At 42.7% G+C, this 22,512-nt stretch overlaps 1 protein-coding gene across 6 annotated transcripts in view; it reads left to right on the top strand.

Annotated features, from left to right (window-relative positions):
* Nucleotides 1-1,441: 1,441 nt before the first annotated feature.
* mical2b (microtubule associated monooxygenase, calponin and LIM domain containing 2b) overlaps nt 1,442-22,512 on the top strand; it is a 43,864-nt gene continuing 22,793 nt past the window's right edge. For all 6 annotated transcript variants that reach the window (XM_037451400.2, XM_062562855.1, XM_062562857.1 and 3 more), the window contains exons 1-13: nt 1,442-1,692; nt 8,509-8,895; nt 10,645-10,852; nt 12,751-12,867; nt 14,141-14,242; nt 14,578-14,733; nt 14,862-14,962; nt 16,193-16,450; nt 16,531-16,646; nt 17,473-17,599; nt 17,891-17,981; nt 19,516-19,663; nt 21,255-21,460. In XM_037451400.2, the coding sequence (XP_037307297.2) occupies nt 8,632-8,895; nt 10,645-10,852; nt 12,751-12,867; nt 14,141-14,242; nt 14,578-14,733; nt 14,862-14,962; nt 16,193-16,450; nt 16,531-16,646; nt 17,473-17,599; nt 17,891-17,981; nt 19,516-19,663; nt 21,255-21,460 (1,894 nt within the window). In that variant the 5' untranslated portion in view covers nt 1,442-1,692; nt 8,509-8,631. The remainder of the gene's footprint in view (nt 1,693-8,508; nt 8,896-10,644; nt 10,853-12,750; nt 12,868-14,140; nt 14,243-14,577; nt 14,734-14,861; nt 14,963-16,192; nt 16,451-16,530; nt 16,647-17,472; nt 17,600-17,890; nt 17,982-19,515; nt 19,664-21,254; nt 21,461-22,512) is intronic.

Raw genomic sequence — 22,512 nt, 5'->3', positions numbered from 1 at the left:
GGGTCCAACGGGACTGAACGTCAACAAGCGAGAGACATCAGCGAGCAGAAAAAAACAATAAAAATCCATCCCACAACCAACCGTGCAGTCTTCTTCATTTCCGGAACCCAGAACCCAGACGTGTTACAATGTTTAATGACATAATAAATCAAGAGTGGAGTCTTTTGCTCGTAGACTTCTGTTTAATCTGACTTTTTTTTGCAACTGAAAGGGTTCACCCCTGCTTTGCTTACCTCGGCAAAACACCAGGATAGTTCTACCAAACTGGAAAAACACTTTACCATCCCAGTAACATTTTAGGGTTATGAGACTTCCAACCATAGCATAAGAGGGTTACAACTTTGTGACACTATTGAGTAAACTTATGGACTCTTTCTGGAGCTGAATTTAAGCTTGAAAGTGTATATTGTTTTTAAGAAATATAATTTGATGGATCAAGCTCATGCTGTGTGATTTGCTTCCAATAGAAGGGCCAAAAGGTTAGTCGAGTATGGCATCGTTGGAGGCAGTTTGGACCCCTCTGGATAAAGACAGACATCTGCAGAGTCTGACATGTATTATAATCTGCAACAGTTTAAATTTGCAATCTGTAGTTGATCTTTAGAGAATGCCGCATAAATGATTGATTCACTAAAAGTACATCACTGTGAGCACCACATGTGGTTGAGGAACCCAGTGACCAAAGTCAACCAAGCATGTATTTATTTAAGTGTAATGTCTTGATTACAAACATACTCTTTTTTTAATCCTGTTATGAACATTATTCTGACACATTTCCGTATTTATTTATCTGACTTTAGTACTAACCGATGAAAAGTCCATTTGACCCTCATAATACACACATGGTTAGACGCCAGGGTTACTATTGGATGTCTGAATTTTTAGGGGCGCAGCTTTTCAAATTCAGGCACCGGCTGTGTCAAGTTACCGAAACAAGCTGTAGCGGACATGAAGCAAATACATTTTCAAAATAAAATGTATTTAAAAACTATACTTAAATTCGACCGAGGTAAAAGGTGTGACTACATCCATATTCTTTTTAAATTCAAGTTTTAGTAGACTATTTGGAAGAGCTTGATCTACTCAAAGTCTTCCAAATCGTGTCCTCGTCTTCCAGAATGACAGCTATTTATATATATATATTTTTTTAATTTATATTTTTAAGGGTGTCTCGTCTGTTTTGAAAACCCTTTTAAACGATTAAATGTTGACTGAAATGGTACAATCTTTCAGCCGTACGTAAAATTCACCAACTAGTTGTCAAAATGATTTATTAATTGATAGTCAGCCCTGATGCAATGTAATGCATGGCCCTACGGGTGAATAGACAGCAACACCTTACCTATCTGTTCTACTACACCATTTGGCTAGTCAATATTGAGAGGTATATTAGAAAAACACCAACCGGAAGTGTACTCCCTACCCTGCGGTGGGATTTGATGCTAATCTACAACACTAGGGGGGTAGAAGACACACAGCGTCTATCATGGAGAACAGGTTGCTGGAGTGAACCGCTGAGCCCACAATAGCGCATTAACCAACCCCTGAAGCGTGTTTAAGACCTCCACCAGCGACACTACTCTTTGAGGATATAACCCGGACAACTCCAGCGGGACTGCTGCTCCCCCCCTCCTCTCCCCCCTATGGACTCAGCGGTTTGAGCCGTTGACAGCCGCACTTTCCTCTCCCAACGTGAGTATCCGACTGAGCGGCTTGTTGAAATGCTTCATATCGGACATTCGGCTCACAACGTCGAGAAAATGCTTCATTTTGTTACGTCTGTTCGCGGTGGGAGCTTCGGGCAAAATTTTACGGTGAATTTGAAGTGCCGCTGAATTATTAATCCCCCCGGTTGTAATTTAATAGACTGTGGAGGTGCAACAGGTGACGTGTGCAAGGCCTCGCGCAAAGGTTTAGCGGTCAATGGTGCTCCAAATCTGTTGTAATCTATGATGGAAATTAGACAAACAGATATGTACCTACTGCAATATACTGCCACCAATGCATTGAAGAGCTACTTTGAATTCAAAATACATAGATTAAAATATATTGTGTGTGTGTGTGTGTGTGTGTGTGTGTGTGTGTGTGTATATATATATATACACCCACCCACACCCAAACACGTTAAACTTTTGACAGAAAGGAGGACACTGAAGAGGAGGTGAGCGTGCTAAGATAAGAAGTCACAGTGGACTGGCTCATTTGTTCACCTGCTGACTTGAGCACAGCAGTCTTGTGGTGAAACTTTCCGGCGCTGTTTCACAATGGTCCTAGAAGTGTGTTCCTCCACATCTTCCACCTTGGGTCCCGTCTGCAGCTGATGGAACCCAAATTGTTACAGTATTATTATGAGGCACTTTAAGGCAAACCTAGAATAAATATGCATATGCATATGCATATGGGAAGTTCATAATCGTACATGTCTTGATTAGTAGGTTTGTTCCCTTCATAGATACTCTCTTGTGTACCTGAATCACAAATTAACTGAATAGGGTTGTAAGTAGGATTTCTTTCTTTCCTTTATGCTTTAAAGTCCACTTCCCATTGCTACGCAGCCAAACCTCAAGATGTTAATCTCTGACCATTTCATCTTGCCGTTTCCTACTTATCTGGACCATGATGCCGTTGGGAGGAGGAAAAAAAGAAAAAGCAGTTACATAAGCCGTAACTTCCTGGAATGAGACTTATAAGGGGGTGTCCCTGCATTTTGGGGAGGGTGGGGGGCGGGCAAGCGGGACAAAAATACACCAGGGAGCCAAGTGTCACTGGCTGACCGATTTGCTGCTGTCCGCTCACAAAGGCCAAGTTGAGCACTACAAAAACTTTTTTCTTTTTTCTTAGTACATAAGAGTTTTTTGTCCCACTTCCTAGACGCAATGCCTCTACTTCTCTCAATTTATTACCTCCGTAAACGTTGTAAACATGAGTTCATGGCCTCAATCTCTAGTAAAATACTTCTTCAAGGCAGCATGACATTCACTTAGGATATCATGGTCCATTTAGCGTCAGATTGACCATAAAGCAGAGTCCGCTTTAGTGCGGGCTTATTGTTATTGACAGGTCCCTGAAGCTACTACTGTCACTCCTCGTACATTCCGAATATCATCACTTCAGCTCACTAAATGCAGAACTCGAGGATTCATAATTTCAGTACTCAAACCGTTGGTTGACGTCACAATAACTAGGTCCTCTCCTATAAGGTCCAAGGTATATCTTTATAGAAATAACTTTCCTTGCAGGAATAATAATAATAATAGTAAAGACAATTTCAGTGCAGGCGAGCATATAGCTTAATTGTTCAAACTAAGCTTCTGCCGTGGCGTAAGAGAGCGAGGCCAGACTTGTGTTCTCACTCATGAGCACATATTGGTTTGACTCATTCATGTGTTTAAGCTGTCAGTGTAAAGCTTATTAGCTGCACAACAATTAGTAGCTCTAGTGCTTATTCATACACACATAAGCTAATGTAAATGTGTTCCAAATTCACGACCCATCCCCCATTAATCTACTGTACTGTAAATCCAAGTCTTGAACTTTGATTTACGGTCGATGAATGGATGGGCGGGCAGGCTTTTCAATTGGATAACCGTATGAGTCATAAACGCTTTTGTTCAAAGTGCATTAAGTTTCTTTTGTGTGGAACAATGCTTAACCAAGCTCATTTGAATGGACATTCATTTAACCACCTGGAATCAAGTGTTTTTTGTTTGTCATTTCTACTGAAGTCCTGAGTTAGATTTTACATTTGGTGCTCAATTTCTAATAACTGGCAACACAGAAACCAAAAGCATGTCGCTGTGATCAAAACAAACAATATTGTTGAATCATTGACTTTCAATAGAGTACGATATTTGGGCCCAATGCAACAATTCAAGTATTTTAGCTTGATACTTAGTTACGTCTCTAGTTTAACTTGATCAACATTTTCTGTATTGATTTAACTGAATATGAAAATATAGTCCAAGCATGCAGTCTAAACTAATGTTGCACGGTTTACCTGTACTAGTAAGGTACCGCGGTACCCTTATGTTGAAAATGGTACGGTTTTGAATATTTTTAGTACCGGTACTTCATTTAAAAAAAGCACGCAGCCAGAGCGCACTCACTGTTCCGCTTCCTGTTGGGCTGCCTGCACGCATTGACTGGGTGGGCGGGGCTACCAGCTCACATGCAACAGGCAGCCGTCACTCACAGAGAGTCACCTCAGGGAGACATGTCCTCATGTGCAGGAGCTGTTGACCAGCGTCCTCGGCTTGTTGAAAGAAAAGATGCCAGAAGTGAGATCTGGAAATACTTTGGGTACGCGATCACAATGACATTACAAAGAAGCTGACGCGAGAGCACTTAATACAAGCATCAATGGTAAAGCGTGTTATAACAAGCCTCCTAACATCGCTAACGAGATGTCTTGCTAGCGGCTAAACGTGGTAAAACCTGTTGAAATCCGGGCTTACTTTGTTTATGACAAACTAGCAGATGTGCCCCCTACCGTCGGCGAGGTTGGAGATGAATCGGCGCGGATTGTTGTTTTTAGTGTGAGACATTGGATGTGTGGCGTGAGTGCGTGTGAAAACATGCAAAAGCGTGTGTGCCGCACGGGGAAACCGTGAGAGTTGGCAGACAAAGCAAGACAGCAAATAAGTTACTGAATAGTCCAGCAGAAATATAAACATGCAAAATAACCTACAATTTCACTCATGTGGGCCTGTATGATCATGAGGTCAGAAGGCACACAGAATTGTACAAAATAATACACACTTGATGCAATTTTCATTGACATTTTTAAATAAAGGGGGAAATTTGCCCTTTAATTATGTGTACATCTTTAATATACCCAACCCACATAGCTTTAGTTTTTTTTCCACCTCAAACACATGTGTAAAATTATGTAATTCATACTTGAGGAAATAACTACGTAGTCATATAGTCAGATACGGACAATAGGCCTACATTGCTGTGTATAATCAATGCTATAATTTTACCATGTCGTTTTCATTAGTATCTTACTGTGAGTTAATACTAATATGAAAGCCATTTGTTAAGCGTTCAAAAAGATGGGCAGGAGAAAGATGGAAAAAAGGGAACCTTACAGATGTTTAAATTATTACTATCATAGATAAATGTTCTAGTATCTTATTTGTGGTATCGGAAGTATTGAGTATTGTAATATTTTTGCAGGTATAGTATCCAAGTCATCATTTTGGTATCATGACCACCCTACTCTAAACCTCTAAAACCTGCCTTTGAACACAGAAAGAAAAGGTTCTTTAGAAGGCAGGGTGCTTCATTCATCATCCATTAGATGTTTCTACATGTTTTTTATATGTACATGTCCTTTTGGGTCCATGATGAACCTTTTTTGAAAAAAGGTTCATATATTTATAAATACAGCGCGGTCAACCAGCATCCACTCCACACAGTCAAGCCTGCAGTGCACATATATACATGCATGTAGCTAACTAGGTAGCTTAACCTGCGTCTCTACAGAAGCGTCGCTTCCCTTTCACGCTGGTCTGTTGTCTGATTGTGAGGTCAGGCTGATCTGGGTGCAGCTGTTTTACCTCTAGTTTCTCTGGCAAAGTTCTTCACTTGTACCGGGGTCGGGTCGGGTCTTCTTGGAAGGACACTGCCTGTGGTCCATCTTGTTATGTTGGTTGTTAAACGGCGCGTCGCGAGATTCGCCCTGACCAAAACTGAATGTACTTTAGGACTCTAAAATGATATGTCACTCATTAAATTTCATCAGTGATTGGCTAAACTGCTTCTTAGACCCGCCGCATTGGGACACGGCCAGAGCCCAGCTGAGATATGGAGAGAAGAGAAGCATACATTTTTTGCAGATATCATAATTTGCAAATATTACTTGGGTCTATTTGTGTTTTTGAAACATGGAATATACCATCGACTATTTGTACAAATATATGTTTAATATAATATATATTTTTTGGGCTGAAGGTGTGGCCACGCCTCATTGCCCTCTATGGACCAGCCGCCACTGCTAACTTGTATGTTTACAAGGGCAGCTGTGAAGAATCAGGGCGCTCTGGAGATAGTGCTCTGTCTTTTGCATTTGCATTTGCATGTCAAATTAATCCTTGCATTCAGACTTCATGTTAATGGGCCGCTCCTGTGTGCTGATGTGCGCCATCCAGGGAATAGGAGATATGCAGCGGTTCCCTCCTAGAGCCCCTTATCTCCGGGCCAAGTATGGGTGTTGCTCTTAGCCGTGGGCCAGCCTGATGCGGCCGAGATATTCAGATATTCTCCCCCTCCGGAAAGGCTGCTAGCACTGAGGGGTGGTCATTTTCAAAGAGTTCTCCATAAATAAAACCCCTTTGCCTTTATGATTTTGGTTCATAACATATTGTCATCTGGTGAAAAGTGGTATGTTTTTTCAAATATCATGTGTCAGTAGTCAAATATATAACGCTGTTGTGGTGGCAGTAACCCAAACCTAGGGATGCGGTGCAATATTTCCAGCTTTTCTTTCTTATGAAAACTATTGTCATCGTAGTTCATTCAGGACTTCCTGGTATTACTGCACGGTGATCGCTACAACTCCCCGACAATCTAGCTTTCTAAACTTCCGGTTTTCAGAAGTATTTCTTGCTGCCAAAGATGGTCGGCATGTTCCTTGAGTGCACGCTCTTTGGAAACTAAAGAATCTGCAACGATATTCTCCTTCCCACTGTTATTTAAGTAGGGCAGTCGGTCCCTGGGTTGATATCCGGATGTCATTTCCAAACAAATTCCTCCAACTGCCTCGTTTCTGTCCCACAGTTCTCTGCACCTCTGGGACATGGACGAGATTGAAAACTATTGGAACAGAAATAGGAGGGCTATTCAGCTGAAGGCAAATGGTTCTACTTCTCCGGCACATTGATTTACCAATATTGTCAAATTATTGTCAAAATTCTCAAGCGCAAATAAGGATCATGCACACGCGTAAATTAAACATCCGCGAGCAGAAGTACATCTCGAGAGAGCAGAAGTCAGCCTCGCGCGAAATATTTGCTCGCTCACAGACCGTGAACTTCCTTGCTTGTGAGGCTAATCTCTTCTCGCGCTGCATAAGGTCTCTGTTGCGCTCGCTGTTGTTCTTTTTGACTGTATGGGGGCATCCAATTGGTTACAAACCCCGTCTTTGGATTGGTTGATGTTATACATTCACAAAACCATAGAATTTCCGCACTAAAGAAAGGGGATATAAAGTTGAAATTATAAAATAAAACGACCTCTCTGTAACTGTAGTGGATCGTAGATGACAACCAGCTATAACCCTAATGTGTGTGTGTGTGTGTGTGTGTGTGTGTGTGCGTGTGCGCATGTGTGAGAGAGAGAGTTTTTGTACGTGCAGACTCTTCTCTCTACTTGGGGAAACGGTATTTTTCTCAAAGGTCCTCAGGGGTTGGCAGGTTCCGTGGCTCTAATAGGGAGAATAATGCAGCGAGGCCTCCAGTGATCAGGGTATAAATCTCCTAAAAAAGCGTCTGACCTAAGTTTCAAAGTACCTCCAGTGTGTTTTCTTTTGGAACACAGCAAGAGAAAATCAATCTATTATCAGCTAATCATTTCATGCAGGAAGAAAGCTACCTTTTTTCCCAAAGAAAGCTTGTTTGGGGGGACATTTCACAATTGTGCACCTGCGGGTATCTTTGGTCCTGATGGCTATGAAAATACATTTTTCTCGCTATCCAAACAAAGCATTTCACATAGGATTAAAACACAAGCATATTCATGCAAACAAAATGAAGTAATTCTTAATCGAGAGTTAGCGGCTGCGTGCATCGTAAATGATACGCGATACTTCCCTCACGGTGGGGGACAGCTCCCGACATGTGGCCCGGGTCTTTTCTTTTGTATCTTGTGCCTCTTAGAATCAGACCGGGTGACTGCTTTGAGGGTTTGAGCTTCTCAGCCGCTCAGCTGCACCCCTTCTAAGCTCACTTGCATACGTCATAATCTGCTGAAGGGGTGGGGGATGTTGTTGTAGAGAGAAAACATATGTGCGCAGGTCAGTTAATGAAACCCTGCATGGTTGTTGTTGGTGGGATTATAGCCCTGTTGGGGGAGGTCTGGTCAAAGCTGTGCACAACACTGAGGCAACACTTTCTCAGCACGCGGTGCCAACATTTCTTCCATTGTAATGTGACGTATCTCCTTTTTATATGATTTCTAAGTTTCCCAGCGCAAAGGGTCTCACTCGAGATTTGGTTACTTCAGTTCTTTGCCTGCAAAATGGACAACATGGCGATGTCCATGGATGACTTGTTACGTACAGTCTTCCTCCAGAAGTTGATCAAACCCATATTAAATGTACTCTGTAGATGTTTAGCAGATGTTTGCCAGTTGTGTCCTCATTAACCAATGTTGTATTGCCTGATAGACTGATTGCAACCTTCAGTTAGCCAGCCCCAAAGTTGTCAAACAATGAAAGTGAGCAAACCGTTTAATGGATACGACTGATCGCCTCGTACTTGATTTTTTATTTTTATTTGTTTGTTTCAGAATCAGCCGCGTATTACAGCACAAACAAGAGTCCTGCTCTGACAGGGTGGAAGGAGTGACCAGGATAAGGAAGCAGGAGAGGAGGTAGAAGGGAGTGAACACTTTTTTTTAGCATTAGAGCAGATGGGTGAGACAGAGGACGAGCGCACGGCGCAGGCCGGCGTGCTCTTTGAGAACTTTGTCCAGGCGACCACCTGCAAAGGGACCCTGCAGGCCTTCAGCATCCTCTGCAGGCAGTTGGAGCTGGACCCGCTGGACTACGCCAATTTCTACGGGTCGCTGAAAGCGGCAATCAGCACATGGAAGGTCAAGGCCCTGTGGACCAAACTGGACAAAAGGGCGCAGCACAAGGTCTACAACCAGAATAAAGCCTGCCAGGGCACCAGGGTAAGAAGACTTTACAGCTCCCACAGCTTTTAATGCCACTGGCTGGATTAGCAGTAATTCCATGTGTGAGATGTGGTAACACACTCCAAATAAATAGGTGGCAGCATTTTACCTCTCCCTCTGTGTACGTACCATTTCTTTTTCTTTTTTAAGCAATCTTTCAGCGTGACCTGCCCAAACTATCTATGCATCCTGCATGTTCACTGCGTCACCAGCAGGGGCACTAAAAAGAACAGACAAAACTAACCTGTCAAAAATCTATTTATAAAGGTACATTTCAATAATCAATTGGACCAAAGTAATCTTAAATTGGAGTGGCTGATTCAACTGTATTTTGTAACTCGAGGGAATCAAATGGTCCAGCTCATATATTTATATATACCGTATTTTCGCGACTATAAGGCGCACTTAAAATCCTTTTTTTTTCTCATAAAACGGCAGTGCGCCTTATAATCCGGAGCGCCATATGTATGGATCAATTGGTTGATCCATACTGGTTAACGAGGATCCATTGGAGGGAAAGTCTGGTGCCAGCAGCCGCGGTAGTTTCAGCTCCAATAGCATGAATTAAAATGTCTGTAGTTAAAAAGCTTGTAGTTGGATGTCGGGATCGCGCTGACGGTCCGCCGCGAGGCGCCACCGTCTGTTCCAGCGCTGCCTCTCGGTGCAAGATGCACGAAAGCATTTGCCAAGAATGTTTTCATTAATCAAGAACGAAAGTTGGAGGTTCAGAGATATTGTTAATAACCACATTAACGTTTGAACAACGTTACCATGGGAGTGAACGCTTAATAACGTTTGATTTAGCACAGCCCGATCTAGTGGATGCATAACGCAGCCCCAGTCAAACGTTTTACTGCAGTATCTTCTATTCTATGCACCTTATAATCCGGTGCGCCCTATATAGGAAAATAGTTCTAAAATCGGCGATTCATTGAAGGTGCGTTTTATAATCCAGTGCGCCTTTATAGTCGCGAAAATACGGTATTTGTATTTTTTGTTTCACCATGAGCATTGTAAGTAGCGCGTTTAGCCCAGGTTTGAAATGACCTCATATCAGGAAGGGAACAATGAGACGTCCTCAGGGTAAGAGGCCCCAAGAGGCACACCGAGGGGAGATTAACAGAGGTGTGTTGGGCTGATGGGCGGGCCAAAAACAGCTAACACTTGGGCCCTTTGAGACTTTTCCAGATAAAGATTCCATTTCCACATGATGACGCCGTCGGCTGCTTTTCTTATTTATTCTCCTCTGGTCTAAAAGCAGATAAAACATCAGTGCCAGTCAGCATAAGCCTACTGTAAACTGTTCCACACCTAATTAAAAAGTGCAAACACTCACCTTTGGGAGTGTGTTTACCTTTTTAGTGGTAGTAGTCTGACAAAAGCCAACATTTTGGTGCAAAATAACCTGCAATTATACCGTTGCGATATTACTTTTATAAAGTTGTCAGAAGAGAGTTGCTCTGTTGTAAATTCAGGGAGGACAAATCATTATTGGATCTGACACACTTGGCTGTAGATTATCCCAGAAAGAATATCTCAGCGGGTGCCCTTCACATTACACATCATTTGATCTGTTGTATTTCTTTAGTCTCTAAATATGATATCCTCTAATTAACTAATTTGTTTTAGTTAATTATCACGCTTTGTACAACCTTAACATCAATCCTTAAACCATGCCTTCACACTAAAATGTAATGATTTGCGTTATTAAGCGCTTGTTAACGAAAGCCCAATCCTTCCATTCAGTGCCTGATTATCGGTGGTGGTCCTTGCGGCCTGCGGACGGCCATCGAGCTGTCCCTGTTGGGCTGTAAGGTAGTGGTGATCGAGAAGAGGGACACCTTCTCCAGAAACAACGTCCTCCATCTCTGGCCCTTCACCATTCACGACCTTCGGGGCCTCGGAGCCAAGAAGTTCTACGGAAAGTTCTGTGCCGGCGCCATCGACCACATCAGTAAGTGTTAATTTGTGTCGGCCGTTTTTTCAATTTGTCCCACTCTGGTCCTTTTTTAATAATTTGTCCAAATACTTGGGAGAGTTGGGGACGTTGAGGTACCACACTTTTTTATTGTATGCACATTGATAATATAAATTGTTGTTTAGCAAGGTCAAATAGTTTAAGAAAAAACGTGACCAACTGTTACATTCCCAACAAAAACAATACGAGGGAGATAGAAAAGTAACGGGCAACACGGAAAAGGGATGTAACAAAAATCAAGAATTTATTATTCTTTACACCGCTAAACCCAAAAGTGGCAGAAGAACAGGTCCCAGGAAAACAGGTCTCAGACGCACACTGCAAGGCCGGTGGAAGGCTTCTGGCTGGTGAGAGCCAACCCAGCCAACTGCCTCCTTTCCCTGCACGATGTCTCTCTGGTTGAAGTCTTGGAAAGGCTTTTTAAAGGGGCCAGCTCTGATTGGGCATCCAATCAGGAGGGCTGTCTGCAAAACATGGAGAATAAATACACCGGCCACAAACACTGGTCAGGGACGTAACACCAACCAACGGGGCATGGGAGATTTCACTACGTCTTCCCTCGTAATCTATTGTAAAAAATAAAGTACGGAAAAGTATATCATTTCTATAAATTCCAATTATTTTGGAAGTTGCGTAACATTTATCTAAAGTGACTCGCATGCATCGTACATGAATAACCATACAAATGCACATGCAAGCACAATGGAGACATTGTCTTTAGTCGTTTCAGCAAAACTTCATGCTTGTGACTTTGAGTGTTTAAACCAAAGTCGGCCCACTGGAACAGTCACAATGGAAGCGTTAGTGTGTGGAGCGGTGGGTGTTAAGTCACTACAATGCAGATAAACGTGTGGGCGGTATTCACCGACTGTGACTGCAGCAATCCGGTCTGGAAAATCTCTCCCCACAGATTGCGAGTCTCTTATCTTCCCACAGGGATGTTTCCTCTCTAGCTTTAGTAAGGTGTCAAGTATTAATATCTCATCTGAAAGATTAGCTGTTCTGAGGGAAAGCTAATCAACGAGACAGCAAATGTAACTACCAGCCAATACGTTAAAGTATATTTGTACTCCAACATTCTAGAAATATATACCTTACATTTCATCTATAATTGCTGTAATGGGACATCATTATACTGACCAGGTTTTGTTGATCTATGACATTTTATGGTCAAGGACTGGGCCATAAGTTTCCTCATCCTTAAATTAATTAATACAATTCAAATAAACTAAAAGGCCAAACATCAATGTACTCATATAGTTGCCAAAAGCCCATAATATTTGTTCTGTATTAGAGGTATATGAATATGCCTGTGACAAAGTAAGAATTGTGGAAGTACGTGTATATTTCTTACATTTTTACACAAGTTGGTTATTTCTATTTCATAGTCAACACTCCTATTGATGTGTCAATGAACCCAAATAGAGATCAACCAGCAATGATTTCTGTGTAATCTTTGAGAAGAATCTGTTTATATATCTTGATACAGGGGTTACAATTAAATGTATTGTGATGTATTGCAGTTTTAATTTGCTTGATGAACACTAATGTGTGTACCACATTAATATTAATTAATAATTCATATGTCCCTAAATAAGTAATAGAAAAATACGGACTGTATTAAAAAGTACCACTTCTGTATCAAAACAGAATATAGTTAAACTCCATTTTGATATTATATAACATGAATAATATTCTTCCATCCCTCTCAATTGTTTCATTAAGACTAACCAGTTCCTGTATATGAACTACAGCCGGCTCTGTTCATAGCGTGGGATGAGCTTATTGTGGTTGCATAACAGCACGCAGTGCAGTTTATAAGTAGCAAAGCAGTGACAACAACTTGTGTGTACATTTTTGTGTGTCCACTCCAGGTATCCGCTACCTCCAGCTGATGCTCCTCAAAGTGTGTCTTATTCTTGGAGTGGAAATTCATGTCAACGTGGAGTTTGTCAAACTGGTGGAGCCACCGGCAGACCAGAGTGATGACAGTGAGTGTGTGTGTGTGTGTGTGTGTGTGCTGTTCTCAATGTGTTTGAAAAGCAGTGACACACCAGCCCATCCCAGCTATATACAGAAATCTCCACGCTCACAAAATAAGTGTTCATAGCAAAGTCTATTAATGGAGTCTGCTGATAGTTACATTTTGGTTCCACTTTGAGTCCTAAAGATAGCGTGTGGGGGGCCTCTTTGACACTGAAACACATCCCTGCCATTTGTGTACAGGGGAGGACATGGCGACACACTGTAGCAGTGGTGTGGTAGTGGAGAAATAAACACATTAACCTAATTTGGTCAGACGAAAATACAGATAACATAAGTAACCCAAAGGGTCTTTGCAGCAGGGCTTGACATTGGCACCCGCCATATGCGGTTAGATTTAGGCTGTGGCGAGTAAAGCAATCACTTTCACTAGCTTCCTTGGCGGGTGCAATTCTGTTTTTGGGATGGTTTTGCGTTTGCCATAGTATGTCCCTCCCGTGTTGCCTTAGAGGCAAAATGGTGGTTGAGGGGGGAGGCAGTTATTAATGTGTCATGAGCGCATCATCCACAAACCCAGAATGCTCGGTCACATCGGTGGCAGCGACTACGGACTGCAATGATGCCAGTGCGCACTTCCTTAGCTTAGCTTAGCTGTCGCAGTTAACTAGCAGGCTAAATCTGCTTCAGAGAATGAAGCGCCGCCTGTTCAAGACTTGCTTGGAGACGAAGACCCGTGTAACAGCTAATTGGCTGCCAGCAGAGATCCATGTGGATCTGCCTACTCTACTAGAATAATAAACTCGGACGCAGACAAAAAACTGAAACGGGTGATGAAACCAAAAAATGAGAGGAGAATAAGAAAAGACTGTTCAACAAAAAGTGCTGGTTTATGATCATGATGTACTGATTTGACTCCTGCACATATTCAATTGGCTACTCTTTTTGTCTTTGTCTAAATCGGTTGCAGATGTTTTCATAGAAAAGGAGCTTTACACACTTGGTAAAGCTCCAATTGTAAAGTTAGTAAATTGTAGCAAACGAGTCAACTTTAATCAAACTAAAATCAACAAAAATTGTGGCTAATGAAATCGCTGAGTGGCTAGTAACTTTGGAAAACCACTAGCCACTGTGGCTGGTGAGCAAAAATGTTGACGTCAAGCCCTGCTTTGCAGATATTGCTACTGACTTCCAAGTCTGAAAGGTCTCAGCGCTGTCACTTTAAGTATTCAGCCACTCTCTCTAAATCCTCCTGTGAAATGATCCAATTGCTTTGCCCCTTAGGTCCCGGGTGGCGAGCCGAAGTCCACCCCCCCAGCCACCCCGTTGCTGACTTTGATTTAGATGTGGTGATTGGAGCGGACGGACGCAAGAACACACTGGATGGTAGGAGTCAAGAAGAAAACAAGAACTCCCAAGTGGGGGGTGCTCCTGGTTTGGAAGCCTGGTCCCCTAAAACTATTTTTCCTATTTGACAAAACTGATGTGAATTCCTGATTCAAGGGAGAGAGATTTCGTGGTTGGTTCATATGTGTGTATCAAGAAACATTAACTTGACTCGTAAGCATTTGTGTCTCCACGACTCCTGTAAACTCCCAAATGTGTTAATTTTTGAATATCGACTGGGTTACATTTATGCTGGTCAATAAAATCATCCCCCATAGATTTCCGTCTGTGTGGTTCCCTGCTAAGGTACTGCTCTTCTTCCCCCCCCTCTGCAGGCTTTAGCCGCAAAGAGTTCAGAGGGAAGTTGGCCATCGCCATCACAGCCAACTTTGTCAACAGGAATACCACAGCGGAGGCCAAAGTGGAGGAGATCAGTGGCGTAGCGTTCATCTTCAATCAGAAGTTCTTTCTGGAACTCAAAGAGGACACAGGTGATTAAGACAAAACAATGTGGCAGCGTAAGCCCTTACTGCAAAGCCCCTTTTAGTTTAGTTTTAGTTTAGTTTTTTCAGTTTCATTAAGGTTTCTTTTTTTGGTTGTTTTCTGCGTGTGTTTTCAGGGATCGACTTGGAGAACATAGTTTACTACAGAGACAACACCCACTACTTTGTCATGACGGCTAAAAAGCACAGTCTGCTGGAAAAGGGGGTCATCATGAATGTGAGTTTATACACAAATATGTTTACATACAGTAGAGCTTGGTCTAAAATATGAAAGTTTACATCAAATCTTGTTGTTTTATTCTAATTTCCAAATATACAGTCCTATGTTTTCTTAGCAAGCAGAGGCGGCATTGTTGTGTATAGTTAGCAGGGTCACGGGGTTTATCATTGCACAGAAATGCTATGGTTGCCTCTTCAGCAGAGGTCACTTCATTCCTACTCCTCCAGATTTGTTTAGGTCTAATGTCTGGCTGCTGATTGGTTGACTGGCCGTGCGTCCCCTCTCCTTCACTCCACAATCAAATGAGAGATTATTTACTGAGAGATATCGGTGACTGACCAAAATCGTACTACCAAAATAAGAGATTTAATTAAATTTTTTATGACACCAATTTGCAACTAAAACTATCTGAGAAACAGTCTTCTGGGCCAGAAAACGCATCATTGCTCTGAGAGTGGAGGGAATAAGAGTTTTTTTATGGGTGTACAGGAATGTCCCTGGGTTTAGCGGGGCAGCAATGAGCTTACTTCTGCTGTGACTGATGGGCCTCCATAGGGGATGATAATGAAGCTCTAATTGGCTAGTTGCTCTCTGACCGTACTGCCAAACACACACAGACACACAGACATTATGAGCCCGCAAGGTTCACTGTCCTCTGGAGACTAAAGAGATTTTAAGAGATTAAATGAGGATATTATTATGGCACCAGGGTGCTGTGTGTGTATAGTCAACCCTCCCACCAAGAGCTTGCCAGGACAATGATGTGCAAAGCGGACACAAACGGACAGTGACATACGGAGGCGTTGAAGCTGTGCCTCTCATCTCCCATTATCACAGAGTGAAATCTCACTGCGTCAGCATTTGTCCAAAGCCTCACAGGCCTCGTCATCACCAATAAAAGCAAAAAAATTCCACCAATCTACCAACTCTGTTTTGTTACGCGAAACACTGCAGTGTAAAGTCCTATATTCTTTCCACTTCATGAGAAATATCACTCTTGTTTCTCTATTTAGCGTGCAATGCTGAGGTAAAAGCATGGGGTAATCATTCATCAATCTTATCACAACAACATGACAACCCGGGACAGTTTTACGCCAAAACCAAGCTTTAACTTTTCAAGGCATTCAAGGGCTGCTACAAATAACCCCCTAATGAGCTAAGGAAATGCAGTCATGTAGTTTATGTCACTGATCTCTGCCTTAAATCCCCTCATGCGTCTCAAAACAGGACTACGTGGAAACGGAGCGACTGCTGAGCCCCGATAACGTCAACCAGGAAGCCTTGCGCTCGTACGCCCGCGAGGCGGCCGACTTCGGCACCAACTACCAGCTGCCGTCCCTGGACTATGCCATCAACCACTACGGGCAGCCTGACGTAGCCATGTTTGACTTCACCAGCATGTACGCCTCGGAGAACGCCGCCTTGATCAGGGAGAAAAACGGACACCAGCTGCTGGTCTCGCTGGTGGGAGATAGTCTGCTAGAGGTACGGGCAAAAGCGCTGGCACCCTCCGGCTCGCACCGTGACTCGGAATCAGCTCATGACACAGTGTTCTCTGTTTATAGCCCTTCTGGCCCATGGGTACGGGTTGTGCTCGGGGTTTCATGGCAGCCTTCGACAGTGCGTGGATGGTGAGGGGCTGGGCACAGGGCAGGAGCCCTCTGGAGATACTGGCTGAGAGGTGCGTGGGTTTAGTTTCCTCTTCATCACATTTTAGATACGCAAAATGGCGTTTCTCTGGGATTCCTTTGCATGAAAATGCGCATTAGTACACACTGTAAAACCCCATTAGTTGTTTTTTCCAAAGCAAGATACTGGGAAACTACTTGCCAGACAATAATATGTACATTACCCAGATTATTGTCAAATATCTGGGTCAAAGTTACTTATTTGTTAGAAACTTACTAATTTAGTTTACGCTACTAATAAGGGTTGTATTAAATAAAAGAAAATCCAAGCCTTGTTTTACATCTTTTTTTATTTTTTTACTCGTGACCTGTGTGGAACAGACCAATTGACCTCTTGGTTCTCAGAAGTGCTGATTGCGATGTTCTTGAAGAACCACTCATGGCTTATTGATTCCAGGGAGAGCAGCATACATTAACTTGCTATATTGTTTGTTTACACTCATTGATACAGGCAGAGACTCCTTGCTTCATAGTTTGTTTTTTTTTTTTTTACCTTGCTTTCAAGTCGGTGTTCTGTTTTTGAGCTTGCTTTCAATGAACCATGTTAACTTTGAAGGAGCCCATGATTTGCCTTTGCGTATTTCATGTTACATGACTATGGATAGCCTGGTTCTCACAAGTGAAAACAAAGTTAAGTAGCAGCAGTCACAAATACTGGTCAGGGCATGTCTGTGTCAAAGCACGAGCCCATGTATATTTACTGTTTATTTATGTCTCCTTTCGTAGTTTTGAAAGCAACAGTTGTTTTTTATCCCAGATCGCCTCAGTGTTTGTCTTCTTGATATTTGAAGTTCATATCTGCCCTGTCGCTTCCCTCAGGGAGAGTATCTACCGGCTGCTTCCTCAAACCACCACCGAGAATATCAGTAAAAACTTTGAACAGTATGCCATTGACCCCACCACGCGATACCCCAACCTTAACTCCAGCTGTGTTCGCCCGCATCAGGTCAGTCCAACACTTTTGTCCAAAATTGATGTTGGGTTATAATGATTCGGCCTTATTTTAAGTGACTGAGTTTGATTATATTGTGCGTGTTGATATCCGGAATGGTACGTGTTTTTAGAAGAAGAACGAGTTGTTAGCATTAAGTATATTCAGAGCTGTATATACCATTTACTTTTTCGATAAGTCATGTGTCCTTCTTGAGTTTGTTAAAAGTTGACGGATGAAATGAATGTTTCCTTTCATAGCGTGTCTTTTTGTGTCTCTCCTTCCCCCGCTTTTTCCATCCTTCAGGTGCGTCACCTGTTCATTGATGGCCAGCAGGACCTGTGTCTCTTGGCGAGAGGAGGCCCCACACGGAGATCAGTGAACTTGTCTAGAAGAGGTGAACACATTCAGTCCCACCGACGGGTTCAGTGTTGCCGTGCATGGAGCATATTGAAACATTTTAAAACAATGACGAAATGAAGATGAGATGTGCTGACATGGGGAAGAAAAAGTAGTGACAGTTTTTCATGTCTCCATATCTGTTATATAAAGACCCCAGCAATGTCCGCTTGTTGTTTGCACAGAATTCAATTCATTTTATTCCTATTTTATTTAAAATCAAATAAAAAATGATGTTGAAAAGTGAAGAAATATGTACTTATTCTAGAAAGAAAATCTAAATATTTTATAGTATATATATTATAATTATTCCATTTTTTTCAAAACAAAGAAGATTTGACCCATTTGGAGTGTGGTGCTCTGAGGGCCTTAAATGTTCCTATTTGTGTGTCCATGCCACTCTGGTAACAGACAATAGATGCATCGACTTATCTACTTGGATGGGATGATAGCTTTTACCAAAGCTGAATAATTCTTACTAACAGGTGGACCTCAGGGCCTACCAGTCCTTCCTCTCAGGCTGACACACCCCATCACAGACCATACGGCTGGATAGCATTACACCCACAGGTTCTGACACGATGTGTTGACCTGGTCTGCTTTCTACCAGCAGGGTCAGCTTGGGAGCTGTTCTCCCCCAAGGGGATCAAGTATGGAAGTAAATCTGTGTCTTCGAATTTTGAATTAAAACAGGCGTAAAAGTAAAGCAACATTAAAAGCCACTTGGAACAAGCTCTAAACACAGACGTTGCATACAATCACCTAGTGTTATGATTTCATTATCAAGGTGTTTGGCAGGCAGCAGCTTACACATCCAAAAACTGCATAAGCAGTAATAAGCCTTGAGCCACTCTGAACAAGACGCCCGAACTTATTTTCGGTCACCAGAATTAGATTTCCCCACGTGGGTGATGTTGATGCTGAATAACACTCTCTAAAACTGTATAGTTAAGAAGTCTGTGTGACTTCCTGTTTATTTTAACATTTATTTATTATCATCCCATTTTTTTTCTTCTATTTATTTATTTCTTCCGGAAAGATTGAACCCAATTACGTGTGTAAAATTGCGCTAAGCCGCAACCAACGTGGGCTATTACACCAGTCATGCCTTTAATCTTACCGTTGTGTAGGTTCATTATTAATTAAGTCAATCGTATATAAATAAATGGTGCTGATTCACCTCCACAGTTACTTGGAAATCTTTCTCATATTTTTTCCATTGCAACTATATGAGTGAGACTTGGCTAAATATAATGACACAGTTCAATATTGCACAAAAGCACTTTCCAAATAACCTTAAGTTACAGTTATGACGATACGGTTCAAAGAGCGCTGCAGATGTTTACATGAGTGGCCCGTTGGTGTCTGAATCCGTTGCCACGGATTCCCTGCTATAGCCTTGGAATGCCATTCAAGTCCCTGGGCCTCCCGAGTAAAACCCAGTCGCTCGGGGTACACAGTTTTAAGGTGTTTTCATGGAGTCTGTGCCGTTTGTTGATGGGATTTTTTTTTCTTTGTCGTTCCTCACGCAGACTCAGAGGTGCGTCCCGGCCGGCTTCTGACTTGGTGTCAGAAGCAAACTCAGGGCTACAAAGCCGTGAACGTCACGAACCTCACATCCTCCTGGAGGAACGGCCTGGCCCTCTGCGCTCTTATCCACCGCCAGAGGCCCGAGCTGATGTAAGAACACAAACCCACACAGGAACCACGTGGAAATGGTGACGCTTATTCGGGTCTTGGCTGGTGTTAGTCTGCAATACGTCACCCGTTCAGACTGGCCTTGTTTAAAGTGAGCAGCTCAAGGACAAAATGAATCATTTTATTGAAGTAGTATGTAGACGGTCAGCTCTCAATAGTTGACCCTCATTAAACTCCCGGATGAATAGGAAAGCATCTTGTTTTTGTTAAAACAATCGCCAAAGCTACACCGTTTAGCGTTGCTGTAGAGACCGTCCTCATTGTTAGATTTTCATCTTCCTGACACTCCTTGAACTGTTTCGTTGAATAAGACAACCGGCTTCAGGTTTTCATACATCATTAAAACATGCCTACTTTAAAATCTTGCCAAGAATAAATCATACTGTTACAAGATTTGGGGAGAGCATGACATTCTTAGCCCCAAACTAGAAAGCCACATGACTCTGCTGAGACCAGCAGTCATGTGACAACCTAGTACATCTAGTCATGGTTTGCTTCTTTACTGCAGTGAAAATCAAGCCAAAGAAAGTGAAATGTGATGGGAGGGAAAGAAAAGCATCCGTGAGCTGCTTGAGGTTCAGAGGGTTGAGCCTTACGTAGTCACCAAATTTCATGAAGATCACTTTTACAAGGGAGACCTTTAGAAATTAGAACATTTCAAATAATTATTGCACACTCTTAACAAATGTGACGAGTGTATCTAAGTTTAGGCTGTTTTGCCATCTGGTAGCAAATTGGAAACCAGTCAAGCTCAGTTCAAAACCGGTATAAAGCTGTTAACTGGTTTTTCATGGTTAACATGGTTATTAACTTATTGGTGATGGTAAACATCTTGGCAGCTTAAGAGGGCCCGAGTCTTCGCAGTAATTTGTGAATTAATAACAGCTCTTTCTTGTTTTCCCTCGCTCAGATGTCATTTGACAAATAAAAGACGATGGTTTATTTGGTTTCTGTTTGATGCTCCACTTTTTAAGACTTGACTTGACGTTATTCAACCTGACACTCAGTCCCAGCCCATGCGATGGATTTCATCTCAATGACGCTGACCTACTTTCTCTATTCTGCTGGCTGGCTGAGAAATGCAACTAAAAGTGTCTGAATGATGGGTCCGAGTGACATCACTTCTTTATGGAGGGACCGTGGGAACAGGGCGCTGTGATTCCACACCCACTGTATGATCCCGTCTTGTAGAGGCATGGTTGGTGCGTTGTTTTGCAAGTCCTAATTCTCAAGTCTTTTCACTCCCGTCTAAAGTCAACACAGGCAAGTACTGGGTCAGGTGTAACCACCCAAGCCCCGATGATGGCATTTTCTTGCATGCACACCAGAAAAGGTTTTGCAGTCAAAAAAATACCAGCAACACCAGCAGATATTATGCAGAATCTGAAGATAATTCCCAGTTGCTTAATCGCCTTGAGCAACCTCTTTCACCTTTTTCACTTATTATAAAACCTGAAACAAAGTAGTGTGAAAAAAATCAATCCTTAATGCAGATGAAGCATTTCCTTCTGCGCTGGGAACACAGAGGATGTTCCAAAGCCGCTAACCTCTATCTGCTCTGGATCTTCCTCAGCAACTACGACTCTCTGAACGAGGAGGACGTGGCGGCAAACAACCAGCTGGCGTTTGACCTGGCCGAGCGGGAGTTTGGCATCCAGCCAGTGACGAGGGGGAAGGAAATGGCTGCGGTGGCCGAGCCGGACAAGCTGCTGATGGTTCTCTACCTTTCCAAATTCTACGAGGCCTTTAGGAACTCTCCAGGGAACCCCCACGAAAACGGTCAGGCTTCTCCCTGCTTCTGTCACAGATCAATCAAAACAACAATTCACCATGTGGCTGCTGCAGAGTTCTTAAGGGGCCAGTTCACTCCAAATCCCAAAACAACAGTGTGTTTTTTGTCTTACTTTTCACACGATTTGTCAATGTAGATTTAGTGTGAGTTGTGGAGCTATGGAGGGTTTAACCGTTCAGGGCTTTAAGTCCTTTCTGACTTGAAGAAAATGGTTGTTTTTTTGAACATGGAGGGTGGATGGAAATTTTAGATGCGTCGATAAAAAACATATTTAGGCATATTTATCCATGTTTTTTATGTCTCTTGTTAAACTGTTTAGATTGTGATTTTACATAACAGTTAATTTTAGTCTGCCATTTCCCTGAACATTACCAACTAGTTTTGTTAAGTTAACCAAAAAGAAAAGAAACTCCATGTAATGTGTGGAAAACGGTGTCTTCTAGAACCGACAGTTTATTTTTAGAGTACACCATGCATGCGAGTGGAAACGTACACGCCGTGTCTGGCCCGTCTGAAAGTGACGCTAGAGAGGGACCGACAGCGTCATATAGTGAAGCTTAGTGCCTCTCATCCGGTGTCCCTAGTTCGGAACAGAAAAGTGTAACACGACACTGCTGCAACCTCCCACAACAACCACGAAGTCCGCCTTCACAACCATGGTTTGATCAAAAGAAATTACTACGCAATCTAGCGGCACAGGAGTCAGGTTAAGACTTGCACCCTTACCACAAAGAAAATATGCCAACCAGCCAACCACAAAAAGCGGTCCGAACAGGGTCTCTGTTTCTTTGAACCTGAACAGAAAAGGCAAGAAATAGTGAGAAAACTGCAGTCTCTGACAACTGACAACTTCATCCCTTGCTTGAACTACAGTTGCAAGGTACACAACCGTGGTCAGGTTCGCCCCTCTCGAGAGCCATGACTGGTATGCGCGCTATGTCTAAAGAAACTATATCCAGTTGCTGTGCGTGACTCCACAGGCCCTCAGCTGGTCTCACCAGCGCCACAGGCCCAGGCTTCAGCCATGTTTCACCTTCTT

The sequence above is a fragment of the Pungitius pungitius genome, chromosome 6 (assembly GCF_949316345.1).
Source record: "Pungitius pungitius chromosome 6, fPunPun2.1, whole genome shotgun sequence".
Taxonomy (NCBI): domain Eukaryota; kingdom Metazoa; phylum Chordata; class Actinopteri; order Perciformes; family Gasterosteidae; genus Pungitius; species Pungitius pungitius.
The sequence above is the reverse complement of the archived record's forward strand: the minus strand, read 5'-3'. Positions and strand labels throughout refer to the sequence as shown.